The 17557-nt window shown below is 41.1% G+C and overlaps 1 protein-coding gene across 1 annotated transcript in view; it reads right to left on the bottom strand.

Annotated features, from left to right (window-relative positions):
- Window positions 1-9048: 9048 nt before the first annotated feature.
- Window positions 9049-17557, bottom strand: part of DDX55 (DEAD-box helicase 55) — a 52941-nt gene continuing 44432 nt past the window's right edge. Inside the window, exons 10-14 of the mRNA XM_078667615.1 lie at window positions 16609-16701; window positions 16255-16369; window positions 14913-15081; window positions 11015-11307; window positions 9049-9500 (exon numbers count right to left, since the gene is read on the bottom strand). Of these exons, the coding sequence (XP_078523741.1) occupies window positions 9339-9500; window positions 11015-11307; window positions 14913-15081; window positions 16255-16369; window positions 16609-16701 (832 nt within the window). The 3' untranslated portion in view covers window positions 9049-9338. The remainder of the gene's footprint in view (window positions 9501-11014; window positions 11308-14912; window positions 15082-16254; window positions 16370-16608; window positions 16702-17557) is intronic.

Here is a 17557-nt window from a genome sequence, read left to right as displayed (position 1 = left end):
AGTTCCAGATTCTTAATATCTCTTTCTAAAGCAACGAGCTCTAGATTTAGTTTCTTGTTAGTTTGCACCCGGATACCAATAATCACCCCGCTTTAAGTGCGTCCCAGACATTCGCTATGTCCGAGTCCGGAATATCGTTTAATGCAAGGTAGTCCTGTATGGCAGATTCCATTTTTTTCTTGTTTTCTGGTTCGGTGAAAATATCGTCATTGAAGCTCCATCTCTTCGGGGGAAGGATAGATCTGGTGCCTACTAGTTTAGTTTGGATGCTGGAGTGGTCTGAGACCAGTTTGGGGGCAATACTGGTTTCCTCAATAGGGTGAGGGAAAGGGCTATTGATAAGGATATAATCAATTCTGGAGTAGGAATTATGGGGAGTCGAGTAGAACGTGTAGTCACGACAGTCAGGGTGTTGCAGTCGCCACGAGTCTTGTAGGTCGAATTTGGAGCAGAGGCGTTTTAAACTGTCGTGTGTCTGTGGAGTCTTTCTAACAAAGATAGGAACTTTTTCGGAGATTCAATTCTGTTTAGGAGTTGGGCAAGTGTGCCTGAAGCCACTGCTGGGTGGTGACAATGCAAGAAGGAGGCCTTTTCTATAGCTACCTTTAACTCCAAACTCAATTGCAGGCATACCAACATTTGAGACAGTTCAACGTTGTCAGTTTATTACAACGTGTTTGTGCACCACTTGTATGTGGGGGAGGGGGTTGGTCTTTGCACTTTTACACAACAGACCGTAGACTACATCTTTTCTTTTGGGTTGTGACTTGTGTGTTAAATCCCAATTGGAAATTGTCTGTATACCCACATAGCTACTACTTTGTGGGTGTTTAATGAATTACTATTACCCAATCCCTTCAAAAACCATTATTATCACAACTAGCCCTAAATTCAAAACTCCAGACATTTCACTGTACTAAGGGGAAGTTGGTGGTGGAAAACATTTCAAGTTCTGAATGTGCTAGTGAATATAACTCTTTTTGCATCTAAATTGCACTGGGACATGCAAAATTATTCTGAATCGGACCTCAACAGAGCAAAAGAATCAAGCACAATTTTTATATCTTTACTATATTAATAAAGCAAATGCTGGCCTTGAAAGGCATAGGCTCTGCTAAATGCACCAAGGTGCCGATACAAGCAGGTTTCATGCCTTCTAAATATATCAATTGTTTACATTTTTGGGAATATCACCAAAATAAAAAAAGCCTGAATTATATTTAACAACAATTCCTCCACATTAAAAAAAAACCAACAATAAGCATATGTAGAGTTACAAGGAACTATTACCATACCAAAGAAAGCTAAACTTACCGATATGTACCAAGATTTTAAGAGAGAAGGAAAAAGAATGTCATAATTGTCAGTAAAGAATCACGAGGAAATGAAAATATCAGCGGTATAGGCCATATCAACTTGATAAGAGTAGGCAAAAATATAAGGGACTATTTCAGGCAATTGAAAGAAGCTGGTAAATGGTAGCAACACCTATATCTGGTTTTAACATACACCTAGGAGCACATGGAAATCGAAAAGTTGTATTAAATAAGAATGCTGAAGTAAAATTAAAATAAAGACATTAGGAAAATATGTGTTAGATAGAGAGACGTCTCCTCTGGTTTGGAAACAATGCAGGTTAGTTCAAATGAATTCGGATCCAAGTAGCCAACAAGTGCTGAGTTTGTGGCAGAAAGCAAAGCTGAATTCCAAATATCCACATGAAGCATCAATCACAAAATTGGGATATTAAAGAGGTTTGTTCACACTAATTTCTCAAAAAGTGTTTTTATTGGTTTTTAACAAAATAATGTGTACAACTCCAATTATTGTCCTTTGTGTGTATATAAAGGGAACATAAACAGAACTCCACATGTATTATTCCTTTTAGAACTTGAAAGGTTACCCTCACACCGTCCCTATGAACTTTATATTTCATGGTTCTCATAATTCACAAAGGATTATTTAAATATATTCTGTGATTCGCCCTCCCCCCACACACACTTACGTTTAGGCTTTCCACCACAGTGAAAGTACCAACACTAGTAGCCCTCGGGCGGGTATTCTAGCAGAGGTTTAAACTGTTCTTTGACAAATGAGTGTACATTTTCGCAGTTGCTGGCCAGTTTCTACATGGACAACATCCTCCAGGATCCCATCATGAAATAGATGGTCGGTATTTCCGTTTCAAGTGGAATGCAATAGCCATTATCATAACTACCAAACATTAAAAGCCTACGTTTTTTGTGTACAGTGCGAGCCACCTCCCTTTAAAAAGAAGCCAATTCTGGATATTGCGCTCATGTGTTTCACTTTTCCTATATCCCCGCATCCTCGACAACATAGCTGCATAGCTTTAGAGGAAATCGTATGTATTTTGTGGAGAGTATAAAGTCGTTCATACATAGTTTGTAATGCATCTTCGGCTAATTGAACATAGAGAAATGTCTCTTAGTGCTCTCCAGTGTTTTGGGGTGCTAGGTGTGCCAATATATATCTCCATCATTTCATTTGGGGCCATTCATTAGGAAAGAGTATAGAGCAAAATATCACTACCCTCATTCTATTTTACCAATCACTGTTTCAAATGTGGTTTTCTTTCTAGTGTCCCCCTTCTATTGTATGGGTGGAGTACCCAGTGGTGAATCTGTGCTTAATGGTGTATCTTGGTTACATGTAGCTTAATTTCTTAGCTGAATTACATGAATGAATGGTGTACCTTGGAATCTGTCTGCATTCATATTACCACCACCATGTCTCCGTCTATCAAAAGGGCCTCATGTAATGCTGCAGTAAAGTTCTTATTACAACGGATTAGTGTCAATTGAAATGGGAAAGCGGTGAGGCCAGTCTTTTCACTCAATTATTTTTTAATTATTTTTCCCTTAGAGTATTGTTTGATTTCGGAGTAGGAATTGCTCAGCCTTGCTTGTATGAATAATTCTCAGCTGCCCTCTAATGTTTCCCAATTTGTGTAGGTTTGCTAGACAGGGAGTTCCAGTGAATCGTCTCCTTATTTCTTAATTTCTGAGGCTCGGATCCTATGTAGTTAGGCTAAGAGTGTGATAACGTTTTCCCCTGAGTGCTGCGTTAAATGTGACCCATATTCCTGGGGATTGGACCTCTTTGCTATCAATTATTCAATTTTGTTTAGCTATTTCCTGTCTAAAAAACGTGTCTCTTAGTCATCTAGGGTTTAAACGCCACTTGGAGGGGGGGTTCTACGATGTTGTATTTCAGATTTGTGTCAACAATAGCAATACAGCTGCATAAAAGGAGGGTGTTTGATTGTAAAATTGATTCCCTAATAAGGAGATTCCGCCGAGCAGACTCTGAGAAATTAGAGTGCTGCCAAATCTAGGGCAGAAGTGCACCAAGCAGACTCGCCTAAACTCCCTTCTCTTCCTTCCACCCTCACTGCGAGGACCCCACTGCCTATCCAGTATCCATGTTTGTTAGCGTGGCTGCCTTCAATGGGCCCCAAAGTTCAGAATAGCCGTCAACTTAATTGATCCTGTTGGGGAAAGTCCTAATTGAGTTCCTTCATTTCTTTTATCTAAGCTCCCAGTTTATTTAGGGATCTGTGTATGCTTGGCTTTTGAATCCTTAATTGTGAGCTTGTAGTCCTCATAGCTAAATGCTCTTCGCTGACACGTTCTGCATTGTTTGCCTCCTCCTTCACCAGAATTAGTTCTATGTTCTGGATTGTTTGCCACCTGTCCTGTAACAATAATGGGTGGTCTTGTTCAAACTGAAGCGTATGCTGGAAGAATGTATCCACCAGTACCAGATGCCTTCTTCTCTCAGTTTATCAGTGATGCACCAAAATGTTGCTTTCTTTTTAATTTGGCCTGCAATTAGTCTTGGAAAATCGAGCAGATGTGATCATGGTGCTTAAATTTGAGTGGTTTTCGACTGCCTTTAAAACCTCCTCCGTTTTACTATAGACGTGAAATTTGGCCAGAATGTCACACAGGCCAAATCTGAGTGTGTTTTAAAAAAATTATTTTTATTAAACAAGCTCAATTGACATTAAACAGCTGAATGGGTCTGCATGCATACAACCAGGCTGAGTTGGTAACACATATACATCTTGAAAGGGTTACATAACCACTGTTATCCCGAAAGTAAACATTATGTCTAAGAACAATTATATCCAAGACAGTGGACAAACATCAGTAGGCTCAGTGCCTTTCGCCCCAGAGGATGGCGTTGGTGCTGCGAGATCATTAGGCTTTGTTATGTACCTCTGCAATTCCGTCATGGGGACCTTACTTTTCCCATTTTTAAAAACATCCTCTGCTTTTATATACTACTTCCTCCGCTCTCTGGCACCAGTCGAGGTCAGCTTCCCATTTCGCCACCGACGTGGGCGAGCTTGCCCTCAATCGCCTGGCAACATTTTGTTTTGAGATACCCGCTGCAAGTGTCACACTAATTTTGTTGTGTTTGGGCTAGCGTTCCTCTCCCTTAACTAACAGGAGCAGCAATCGGACATCCGGCGGCATTCGCATTCCCAATACTGTCAACATTATTACTGCCACCCATCGCCTGAATAAGTAAATCACTGGACATTCCCATAGGATGTGGAAGAAGGAACCCTCCTGATTGCAGCCTCTTACACACTGCGTCATCTGGGCCTTACCCCATTTATGGAGCAATGTGCGTGGATAATAGGAGCGGTGGATTATCTTAAGCTGTACCAGCCGCAATCGTGTGCAAACTGCAATTTCTCTGGGGCTTTGTATAGCTTCTGCCCAATCATCATCTTCCGTATTGCCGAAATCATCTACCTAGACCCTATGAAGGGAGTCCAACAAGTCTTGTGCATTGTTTAGAAGCTTCCGGTATATTGTTGCCATCCCCTTCTCAGGGATCGGGTCCAGCAGCATCCTATCTTCTAGAGGGGAGTAATCTGGAAGGAACGTGCCCTGTTGTGTAGGGCATGCATAAGCCTCAAGTAGGCGAATCTTTGGATGGGGGCCATATTGTATTCTTGTCGGAGATTGACAAAAGGGATAGGTGCTCCATTCCTCCAAATGTCCCCCAGGCGGTTAATGGCAATTACCTGCCAACCCCTCCAGGGAGGTGACTTCTTTCAGCTGATCTCCAGACCATAGCGGCGTCATGGCTGTCAATCTCTTTCGCCACCCCAGAAACCTATTCGTCTAAATCCAGCCATTCACCACTGCCCAGGTATGTTAAGGCCAGTCCCGATATGTCCTCCAGGCATACAGGAATGACTTTGTGGTTTCCACCTGGCATTGCATCCATGTCTACTCTAGGCCGGCTCCTCCTTGGCCGTATAGACCCAGTCATTTATTACCAGCAGTTGCGAGGCACAATAGTAAAATTTGACGTCTGGGATAACTAAGCCTCCTTCGTACACCCCCCTCAGTAGCTTGTGTAGGGCAATCCTAGGTGCATCTCCCTGCCATAATAGTTTACGGAGCTCCTGCGTTGTAGTGTGTTTTATTAGGTACCTGAATCAATATTCCTATTCTTTGCCCTTGTCCGGTTATAAATCAATAGTATCCCTGCAACGGCATAGAAACCCTTTTTCATAATTCAGTCATAGCGCATGCTGTCACATTAAGCAAGCCTATTCCTCCAGCCCCCTAGAAAGCACACCAAGTTCTTAAACAAATCCAAGCCTCCAGCAACCTGGGAAATCCCCGCTGCTATTGTTTTGATTTCGTCCGAGAACTCCTGTAAAGCACTGTTAGAACGACCAGTTCTTAGTGACATCTTTATTGACGTCTTATGTCCATCCTTACGTCAACCCCGGCACCTTTCAGGTATAAATATACCAACGCTGCCTTAAGCAAACACACGGTGGTAATCCTGGAGCAGAGCAGCTACTACTTCCGAATAGCCCAGCTAATGCGAGAGCCCACGGACGCTGCCCCTCCCTTTTTGACCCGCTGAGAAAGACGCTGTCTTTTCTCTTGCCGAGAAATCCAGCCTCCGGCGTTTCCAGCTTACCCTTGCGGGTGACTGGGATACAGAGTCCTGAGAGAGAGATACCAGCCCTCCTGCCTTCTAATACCCAGGTACTGAACTGACTAAACCCTTACAGAGAATTCTTGAGTCAGATTCTTGGCAAAACAAACTTAACTTAAACTGCTACTTACTTACTCCCTCCCATGTATTAGGCTTAGGTCAGGTACACCGGGGTAGGCGTAGTTAGAAGCACCAGTTGAGTACGATTAGTCAATGTATATATGTATGTATCTATTTTATCCATTTTACAGTATCATATGGCTAAGAAACCATATCCATGCTTTTACAGTATTATTTTATAATCCTGCTTTTACTGTATGCACTTTACTTAACTATAAGTATTGCAATTGTAGCAATTCATTTCTCTTGTCTGAGGAAAGAGACTGCTCAATAAATAACACCTTTTATTGAAAACGCCCGTCTCTCTTTTTCTCTGCAATCTGGTGAAACTAAGTACGCACCTTTGACTGAGTGAAATAGCTGTCTTTTGTTTTCACACGACTCTAGAGATATACTCTTATTCAGGGAGAGCAAAGTTGTCATGTTTTATGGTTGTCAGAAACTAAATCCCTTCTTGTCTATCCAGGGAGGTTAAACCCCTCCTCGCTTATTCGAGAAAGTTTCTAGTGAACTCTGAGCTAGCTGGCAAAAACTTAAGTCTAATATAGTCAGTAGAGACCTAGATAACCTCAGTCCTACGTCTACACTACTGAAGATATTATTCCAATGCGCAGAGCCTATTGGGACTATAGGAACTACACTACAGCGCTACTTGCCTAAAGAAGGCTAGGGGGACTGGATACAGGTTATTTTGAAGTATGTACAAAAGGCACGGTAGAGTCATCATTTTGGAAAGGGCAGCTCTGCCCATTAAAGCCAGCTGCGTGGTTCGCCAGAGCACTTCCGTGCGGAGTCTGGTCAGTTGGGGACTAAGGTTTTTCTGCAAGAACAATTGGCGGTCTCGGGTCACCTGTATTCCCAGGTATTTAAAACTTTCTGTAGTGATGGGAGCAGCGCATCTTGCGGGGAGTTGCAGGGGCTGACAAGTGTGTGTTTCTTGGATCTCCCAGTGGAACCACAAGATGTTTCTCCCCTTAGAAAAGATCCAAAGAGACGTGACAATGTCTGCTCCATGTGTAAGCCCCCCTCATTCATAGATTTTTTTCTGTGGAACCTGTTCTTCAGGACTTCAGTCAACAGAGCCATATACAGTCTCTTTGAGGTCACTTCCATATGTCTTTCGTGGGTATTTTTAAGTGTCTGCTAGCTCTTACAACTCTAAGATCTAGTGCAAGTGGAGTTAAAGTATTTTTGAAGATCATCAATTTTTGCGTCCAGGGTTGCTTTTAGCACATGAATGCTGTTGTCAATTTCTTTTTGGATGTTCCCCTATAAGGTCAAGGTAAGGCCAGCCTTGCAAATCTCAATTTTTAAGCACTACTGTTGGCGTTTTGGGCCTTGCTTCATGTGTGCATCTTTATTCGGTATTATTGTCTGTTGTGCCGCTCGTAGGAATTGTGCTAAGCCCCTCTATCGGCTCTTTTTAGGTGGCATACGTGTGTCCTTCTTTCACTGGGTATTTAGCCAACACAGTTGTCCTAGGTCCGATTCACCAACTATAGTATACCATCTACAAGACAGCTGTATTGAACCCAGCTAAGAGATTCTTCAAAGCCATCTGGATCAACAGCCTCTTAAGAAGAGGTTTGCCCCAGTCATAAAGGAAGATGATGCTGGAAAATCAGCACTTTAAGCTTTCTCTTAAATTTCTTGTGATAGAGATTTGAAAACAGTTTTTTTACCTTTGCAACAAGCCTCACCGGGCTGAGTTTGACGTAGTTCATGAGCACAGACCTCAGCCCTTTTCATTTAGAACGGACCATCTAGTATTTTAACATATTGAGAAGGAACACAAGTGCGCATCATTTTCTTTTGGACGATACCTATCTACGTGGCATCAAATCTTCCGGCAAGCATAATATTTGATTATAAATAACTGTCAATAAACACTAGGAATTTAGGAAGTGATCTTTTCTCTCACTACTAAAATAGTACTACTACTATACGGTCACTCTGAATACAGGACAGCTTCAAGTTGAGAAATTTGCAACTATGCACATTTATCACTGCCTAACACTTGCATTTTTTAGTGCTTGTGCAGTACTAAGTCTTTTGTTATAAACAACCTCAGAAGTTGAATTGCTTCAATAAATTAGTCATGAATTGACTAATGAGAAGCACAAAGATACATTTTTGTAGCAAAATTCTCTTTCCATTCCTCTTATCTAAACTATTAAAGTAAAAACTGTATGCACCCTATGCATTTTTGCTGTGCTGAATTTCTAAATTAAGAGAAGTTATAAAATAGTTCCCTACAGTGGGCCCAATATCCCATTTGGATTCCTCAAACTGTACAAAATTGTCCTGAAAGGTGGGCCTACTCTCTTTTTGTGCGAGTACACATATCTATTTTGAAAAGGACTTGCTTAATGCAATGTGTGCACTTTGGTTTTTGTAACTTCAAGGCATTTTTATTTTGGCTGATCAATTAAAACAATTCCAAGAGGTGCTGCATCTGGTGCTCCACATACCTAAACAGTACAGCAATTCCTTTAATAAAACAATAGCTTTATAAACAAGAGTTCCTATTACAAAACTCAATGGCATGCCTTTCATTGACTTCAGAAGTATTGAAGACTTATTTGGTCGGTCACTTGAGGTTCAACTCAGTACCCAGCAGGTTGAAAACAGTTCCTGTAGATGACTGCACTGACCCAGAGACTATTTAGTCACTCCCACTCTCTTGAGTCTGCTTTCTCTCTAGCTCCCTCTCTCCACTACACAGCTGACATCTACAGTGGCAGCTGTCTTAAAAAACACCATAGTCCGAAGACTTACACTGGACTAGCTACTGAGGGCAGTTCATTATATACTTCATTACCGGAAGCTAATTTTTTAAGTCGATAATGTCAGATGATTTGAGTGGTGTTAATCACACTAATCTGAATATTCTCACCCTAATCTTAGTAAATTATGGTTGGCTTTAAAAAAAAAAAAAGAGAAGACAACTTAACCCAGGTGTGTTCCTCGTCATTCGGATATTCTTTGTTTTTTTTTGTCCTCTGGAAATGAATCATTGACTAGTTGATATGCATTCACCAGGACCCAGTGTGCATGGCTTGCTGAGGAAGCATTTGCGGAAGTCATGCATTGTTCAGTTGATGGGCCCTTACAGTCTTAATAGAGCCCATGCATACATTGTCTATCCTTAGCTTAATTTCCAACAGTTCATTTATCCAACTGAACTGCAAAACACGAGAGCAGGTATTTATTGTCCATTATTCAGAAGTCTCCGAATCAACGCCTTCTGCTGTGCCTCTTTTCCCAGTGGTCAGCTGTTTTTCAAACTCTTCTTCACTGATTTTACCTTTTTTTAACTTTTTTAGAAGCCTTGTGTCACTAAGCAACTCGTCCATATCTGCGTCCTCGATATCCGAGCCCTGGAGAAAGGAAAGAAAGTACATTTGAAGAAAAAGTTATCAAGACACATTTTTATGAAAAGGGAGCATTTAGTTTAGCTTGTAAGAAGATTGGTTCCCGACCCATGGCTCACTCGGTGTGCAGAGCAAAGAGCTCTGAAGAGTATTCTTTGTGCCTCTGTGACTAGTTTCCCACCAAATTAATCGAAAAAGCAATCAGCCGCCACCTCACTGAATACCTGGCGAACAAAAACCTGCTGGACACCTCCCAATTCGGGTTCTGCACCAACCACAGCACTGAAACTGCCCTGATCGCTGCTACAGACTACATCAGAACCCTCCTCAACCAGGGAGGAACAGCAGCCCTGAACCTGTGTCTCACCACACCCTTATCAAAAGACTTCCTCACATTGGAATCCAAGGTAATTCCCTCAAATGGATTGCCTCCTTCCTCACCTGAGGAACCCAGAGAATCAACCTCGGAACTCAAAAGCATAATTTGCGGCATCTCTCACAATGCTCATCATCCCTCAGTCCCAAGCTATTCAACACCTATGTGAACCCTCCTAGCCAACATCATCAGAACCCATGGACTGGACATCATATTCTACTCTGACAACACCCAGCTAATACTCTGGTTATCAGAAGACCCACCGCCCCACACCACTAGAGCCAACTTCCACAGGTGCATGACAAACGTTGCCGGCTGGATAAAAGACAACTGCCTGAAACGCAGCAGTGACATAACAGAGGTGTTGATCTTCGGGGAAGAACACCTACCTACCTGTGGAACAACTCCTGGTGGTCCTTCTACCTAGGATCTTTTCCCACACCGACAGGCATCATCCTGGACAGCCAGATCAATGCAATCTCGTCCGAAACGTATCCTAGACCTCTGCAAATGGACCCACATCACCCGCCACCTCAGGAAGCTCCACTACCTCCCCATCCTACAAAGCCCTCCACAATCAAGGACCAGCATAAAACAACCACAGCAAGAACATCCACAAACCCTCTGGACATCTCTGCCTCCCTCTCCTACACCCGCTGCATCCACCAAAGCAACAGTGAAGGATGCTCTTCTCCTACCTCACTATTAATCTTGTTTCACAGTAAAACAACGTTGAAATAAAAAGCAGGCATACTTTACACATTCAAAAAACAGGCCCACTTGGCTAGAACATTCATGGATAGCATTGTTTTTGTCTCTTCTAGAAGACTCACTCAAGATTATGCATTCAAGTAGACAATATAAGTGTCTTCTGGCTTTAGACCAAGGTCAGTGTTTGTCTATGATCTCCTGGAGCTATTTGTTAAGCACTTGTGTAATGTGGCAAACCTTTTGCAAACAATTGTCAAGGACCGCCTACATTTAGCACCATGTAGAGCAAAGTCATTAAACTATTAACACAAGATTTAAGGCATGCAAACTTGATCTAGCACAGTGTGTAGACAACGACCAATAAAATATACAAACTAAATTGACCAAAATATAATTACATTCATTGTTTTGTTCCAGTCATGTTTTACTTTACCTCATTTATTTTCCTTTTTGCAGCCACTTTTTTCTTCTTTTCCTTTTTGGCCTTTTGTTTCGACCAGGCTTTATTCTTTATGAACCTTTTCCGCTCTATATGCTGCTGCCTTTGTTGTCTTTGCTCCTCCAGCATTTTTCGCCTTTGCTTTTCTCTATTTTTATCCTTGTATGGAATGGCATCTGTATCTAGAGTAACTGGAGTGAAGTCTGGAAACTGCTTCCCTTTGAGCTCTGGCATCTTTGGCATTCTCAGCAAACCAAAACCACGAGCTAGGCTTGCAAAGTCCAGGTCTTTAAGACAAAATAAATTATAATTTACATTCATAATTATCAATTTGAGAATTATAATATGTGGTCAAATACTGATGTACAATATTATGTGACTCAAAACAAGAAAGCCATGAACTTCAACCTATACTACATTCATTTGAGATTGTGAACAGAGAAAATTATATATATATATATATATATATATATATATATATATATATATATATATATATATATATTAAAAAAAGACAGTGAATGTTTTTTTTAAATGTTCATAAGGTGGTGGAATAGGAGAATCTGGAACTGGTTTACAATGGAAAACTCCAATTCTATGTTTCCCCATTCTTCAGAACTTTTATGTTTCCCCTTTTCTGGAACTTTTGAGAGACTCCCTTTGAATGTGAAAATAATGACATACGAATAGCAGTTAGTCAAATCAATGCAAAAAGAAAGAATAATAAGATATCACTGTCAAACTGTGAAAAATATAGGTTTGGTTAAATAGACTGAGCTACGTTTATGGAATTGTACAGATGAGATTTAGAACTTTAATATTATGAATGCTGTTGATATTTGGGGTTTTTTCCTGTCATTTTGACCATTGTGTGCAATTTTAAAAATAATTTCCTACAATTGTGTTACTTCAGTTACAAGAAATAGGTGTAGTTATTGCAATATTGTTGTTTTGCTCATTTTTACTTATTTAGCTTACAGATCCAGTATGTGCACAATATGCTGAGAGCAGATTTTCTTTTGTAGTTTTTAAATCTTTATGGGAAATTAATTTGCATATATTTTGCAAAGATTTCATTTTTAAAAGATGATGGGCAAGGCCACATATGCTAAGACTGTTACACTGAAGCAGCACAAAGGTTAGAAAGGTGCCTTCAGTCACGGAGATCATAAAAGAGCATAGTGGCAGGACATGACCAGGGGAGTTTGACAAACCACCAGTTTAATTTCCACACCGATAGTAAAACTAACTGCTAAAGCCCATAGCCTGATCATATCAAGAGCAGCACTAAACCAATATAGAGGGTACCACCAATTCTGAAATGTTGGTATTGTTGTCATTTTAAGCCAAGTTTCAGAAGGTTTTATTTATCAAGAACTATATCAAACAGTAACAAATTATAATTCACTTTGTTAGTTGTCGAATTGGATTGTTTCACTCACTGGGCACATGGGCTCATAAGCAGGGTTAGCAGTCAGGATAAGCACACAGTTGAACAATAATTGGAGTCGGATCCGGCAGGACAGTCGAGAAATGTAGCTGCTGGGGTTTTAGACTTGTACAGCATCACCTCTCACAAAGTGTGACTTTGGGCCCAAGTAGGGTTCCGGCCACTGATTTCTGATGCTGTGTCAGGCTCCAACCCAGTTCAGAACCACTCTGCCTAGCCCACTCCAATGCTAAACCTCACATTGCAGATTTATTCTGCACATACGGATGTCTGGTGTGCCTCACTCCAAGCAAGCCACGTGCAGGCAGGCTCTGACATAACTTGAAGCTGCTGTGTCTGCTGAAGGAATGGCCGGCAGGCTGCTTCCAAAAGTCACAAGTGTGGCACTGGTTTAGCCGCAGCTCTATCCCAGAAGTACAGTTTATTGATAAATGCCCCTTCTCTACCTACTCAGATGTGAGCATCCTACTGCCTGCTTTGGGTCATTCTCGCTCTTCGTGCCTGCATCCCAGACCACCATCCTTTCTCCCGGAAGGGCAAACACATGAGATATCAGGCACATATAAAAATCTGACTGGGAACCAATAATTAATTGCAACTGATCGGTCACTTGAGGTCCCATCGACCACTGTGTCCCAAATCCACTGAACTACCTGCAACATTAATAACAAAGCCTAATTATTACTCGAGTCACCATTCTGTGAACCATGCACAGTTTGTGTTGAAGGCACGCTGGATTATGGTTTAGTCTCAATGTTTTTTATTATTTTGTTCCAGGATGTTTTGTGTTGTAAGAAGCAAGATGCTGTACAGAAGCATAAAAAGGTTAAATAATATAAAAATCGAAGAGTTCTCTATCAAAATAAAACTCCAGCTTTGTGTTTATTGAGAAAAGAGGATTCCGTTTTGCCTCTTCTTTAATTCAAAATAGTCTACTCAAAGAATAGGTTTTTGTCACGCTGCTAAAAAGAAGAAGTCCAATATAAAGTCTTACTCTTTGGTTTTGTTTGGACTACATCCCTGCTTAATTAAATTTGCATTTGTTGTTTTGTCCATAAACTATACTCTACAGACCAACAGTGCTCTTTAGAGTAACAAAATTCAAAAGCGGAAAATAGGAGTTAACAGTTCTCTACATTAAGTTTACAATAGGAACATAAAGGATTACCAAACGTTTTGGATTGGATAGAACGACATGAGGCAGAGACTTGGGAATAAAGTACATGGTGTACCCGAGAAGCAGATGAAAGTGTGACTAACATTTTTGCAGGAGTAGATATTGCTCAAACATTAGTTGACTTCGAAAAACAAGTTTAAAGAGAAAGGTTTTTAGATTCTGTCTAGATAGAAGTACAGATACAAAGCAGTCCAGGTGGTGGTTTCAGGTAAGGAAGGCTGGGTTTGGATTAAGCTGGTTTGAATTTAAGAAATTTGATCACTAAGATGGCATAGTTACCCAGGCCCCTGGTACTGGCAGAGATCCTCAGGTGGTCTGCACGGACAGCAGGGTGCGACACAACTCTGACAGAAGAATGCATGGGAATTGGAAGGCCTACCTATGGAAAGTGAGTTGTGGGTGTCTGTTCAGAACATCAGTTGTGCTCAGCTGAAGGTTTACAACGTCTGTTTGCCTCCAAATAAATGTCCAGGTAGTGAACAAGAAACAAAGATATAGTATTAATTCAACGTAATCCACTCAGGAAACGCTGATGGATCATTACACCTTGTTGATGGCTTGATTTTTCTTGCGGTGATTTAGTACCAAACTGCATCATTCTCAGGTGCACAATACTAATGGACAAGAAGATTGGAAGAACATTCAATCATGCAGGTTGAGGGGAAATTTGGAAGGAAAAGCAATAACTTTGGAACACAAATGAAATGATCAACATCTGTGAAATGCAATTTTTAGAAAACAAATAGTTTAAGAAATGCAGCTTTTCAAAGTTTAAAGGATTGAATAACAAATTACAAACATCTAAGTTAATTATGAATTAGAACAATAAAATATTTTGGGGGTGCACGCAGGAGTGGTTTGCTCGATAGGAGTGACCTATAGTTAGTTTCCAATACATGAGCATTATAAAGAGGTGGAGGTAGAATAGAGAGGTATTTGGGTGAAAGGTGTGGGGCAGAGCGGGGTGTGGTGTGGGAGTACAGATGCTGCCTGAAACATTTCTCCCCCCCCAGTCTTTTTACATGAAATACAATAAATACAAACTATGCAATACTAAAGGGGTACTGATGGACAAACAACATGGTTAGCTTCCTCAGTAATACTCACTGTTTATTTTAGGATCTAGATGATATGTGTCTGAGGTAAGGGATATGTATCTGAGGTTAGGGATCAGTTCAGTGAAAACACGCATTTTTTTTGGTATTTATTCAAGCATATTTGTACAAGCCTATTACATTTCTCACATTTTCATGAAGGAGGGTTACCTTTTATCCTGAAGATGAGACTGCACTCATGCTTGGCGTAGGCCTGCACACACGACACAAAGGCTTTCATTCCTTTCTCGAACACTGCCCTGTCAGCCTGTGCCATCACTCTCACCTTTGGCAGAACATCTGCAGAATTCTTAAAGGGCTGCATTTCCTGCAGGGGACACTGAAAAAAAAGAAGGAAAAAAAGAAGGAAAAAAAAGAGGACTGAAAAAAAGAGGGCTGAAACATGCTCTAAAAGAAAACAGCGTTTACCTTGCCGGTTTTACATGCATTCAGAACAGAAGTTGTAGGAAAACAATTAGGAGTGACCCTGCAGAAAGTGGAGATGCAGGTCTTTTTTATTCCAGCAGAATTCTTTGGTATGTGTTCCATACAAATACCATACATCACATTTTAACTTTAGTGCACACATTTATCCAACAAAATGCTACGGAGAAATCTAATCACTTCAAGATTAAGCTGAAGACAGTTACCTTTTTTCCTGGTTAAGGTGGCTGCACGGAGACCTTCTTGTTTGTGGGTGGGCTGATGGGTAATGAAAGAGGGATGACAATGACCTTGTAGCCTAACATTAAATACCTGCTCCCAGCGAGAGTGAGCCACTGAAACTGTTGTTTTCTTTAAGGTAGATGCAAGGAAATTGTCATGCGCACACATTCAATGCTTTGTGTGGGAAGTAATTAGATCTAGGACTGTGTGAACTTACCAATGATGAGAGATGCTAGGCAGACAGCACAGGAGGCAGAAGTCCTCCACTGCAGTCTGCAGTATATTACCCTGAACGTCAGTAGATATCCACACACTATAGGTGCTGCAACGGGACTCTGGCAAAGAGACTGAGGAAGTCATCAGTCTCTCCCGCTGTAACATACCAGCCAACAAATGGCTTAGTACCTTAGGTATAGTAGAGGAATACAAATAGTTGGTAGACACTGCAGTTACAGGTATGTATTGCACTCTGAGCTAGAACCCTGCTGTAGTTCAAACTCTGCAGCAAGCAAACTGTAGGCAAAATATAACTGTAGGTTAATACATCTGCTGCAATTTCACATGCATGTAAACCTGAAAGTGAGTAGATTAAATTGCATTGATGCCTAGTTATCCCTTCAACACTTTAAGGATTACAAAATCAGTGCCATTGTAGAAGGTATTAATATGTGCTATCAGCACAAAGACATGCTTCTGATTGTCATATACCACATAAAAAAGACAATAAATCACTGGTCTACAGGGAATGCCAGCTCTTAGGAGAAAGGTTAATAACTTTAGGGAATTAACATGAAGGGAAAGAATAAGGAACAACCCTTACAATATTGCATTTAGAGCAGTTACTCACTTTTTGGTTTATTGAAAGGAAACTGACATATGACTCTTCCATGGGAAGAAGAAAGACAAGGGCGCTGCCTTGATGGCCAATTCTTGCGGTTCTGCCACATCGATGGACAAAAGCACTAGAACGAAAGGACATGCAACACCACAGTAAGCCAGAGCTGCTTGCTGTTAGCAGTAAAAGTCATTGTCACAGGTGTATGTGAAAGAAAAAAAAACGACATCTTAAAAGATGGTTTATATGGATGGGCTATATATATATATTACATAGTACATCTGTTGCCAAGAACAGCTTCATGAAGCAACACTTCACAGAAAGCACTTGAAGTGGTTGCACTGGAGCATAGGAATAGGAACATACCTGGCACTGCTTGGCGGGTCATACTGCAAAACCCAATTCACTTCTGCAATGTCTATCCCACGGGCCATCACATCGGTGCAAACCAAAATACCACTGAAATGTTTCAATAAACAAACAACTCTATCATTAAAGTACCCATTTTACTTTTTGTAATAAATTGCAACAAGTTATATCTTTAAAAAGATGGATCAGACTCCATCAGAGCAGCACTTATATTGTAGACCCCATAAAAAGTCCCAGCATAAAAGAGAGGAGGAAAGGACAACATCAAATATGACGCTCACTACCCTTGTGTAACTTTACTTGGATTCCTGGTCACTGTCTACTCCACCCCAAATCTCCCTTTTGCTCTGTGTACTTACCCTCTTCGTCAGCTACAAAACAAACACAGCCCCTCTTCCCTCCCCCTACACTTCTATGCTACTCTCTCCATCTGCTCTACAGATCCTCCCTACTTTTGCAAGAGCAGAGTTGGGAAAACAGGAGCCTTACTTGGCATGACTTGAACTGAAAGGCACTGTGATAGACTGCGTATGTCCACACTGGTTTCAGTCTTTCTAGAAATCAACGGAAGAGGACAACCAGTAAAGAACTTTGCTGCTGCCTCTTCGGAGATACAGACGAGCTTACCCTACAACCAAAGTGTCACACTGGCGGAAAGGAAACCAATTTTTCATGATGTGCCAGTCAAGCAAGAGAAAATAAATAATTGCACTCGCTGCTTGTCAAGAGCCAAAGAGGCATAGAGTAAGGTAGCTTAGAATTGCGGTTGGGAGGTGGGCCGAGTGGTGTGGTGTGGAGTGGTGTAGAGCTGCTTGATAACTTCCAGTAAAGACCTTCCAGAAGTGCGCAACATCGTCAAATTACACCATTTGGACAGTCCACAGCACCAAGAGCCAACAGGAGGGCACTATACAGAGAGGCGCAAGAGAGTACTAACATTGCATTA

This window comes from Lissotriton helveticus, chromosome 11, assembly GCF_964261635.1.
Source record: "Lissotriton helveticus chromosome 11, aLisHel1.1, whole genome shotgun sequence".
In the NCBI taxonomy this organism is placed as follows: domain Eukaryota; kingdom Metazoa; phylum Chordata; class Amphibia; order Caudata; family Salamandridae; genus Lissotriton; species Lissotriton helveticus.
The sequence above is the reverse complement of the archived record's forward strand: the minus strand, read 5'-3'. Positions and strand labels throughout refer to the sequence as shown.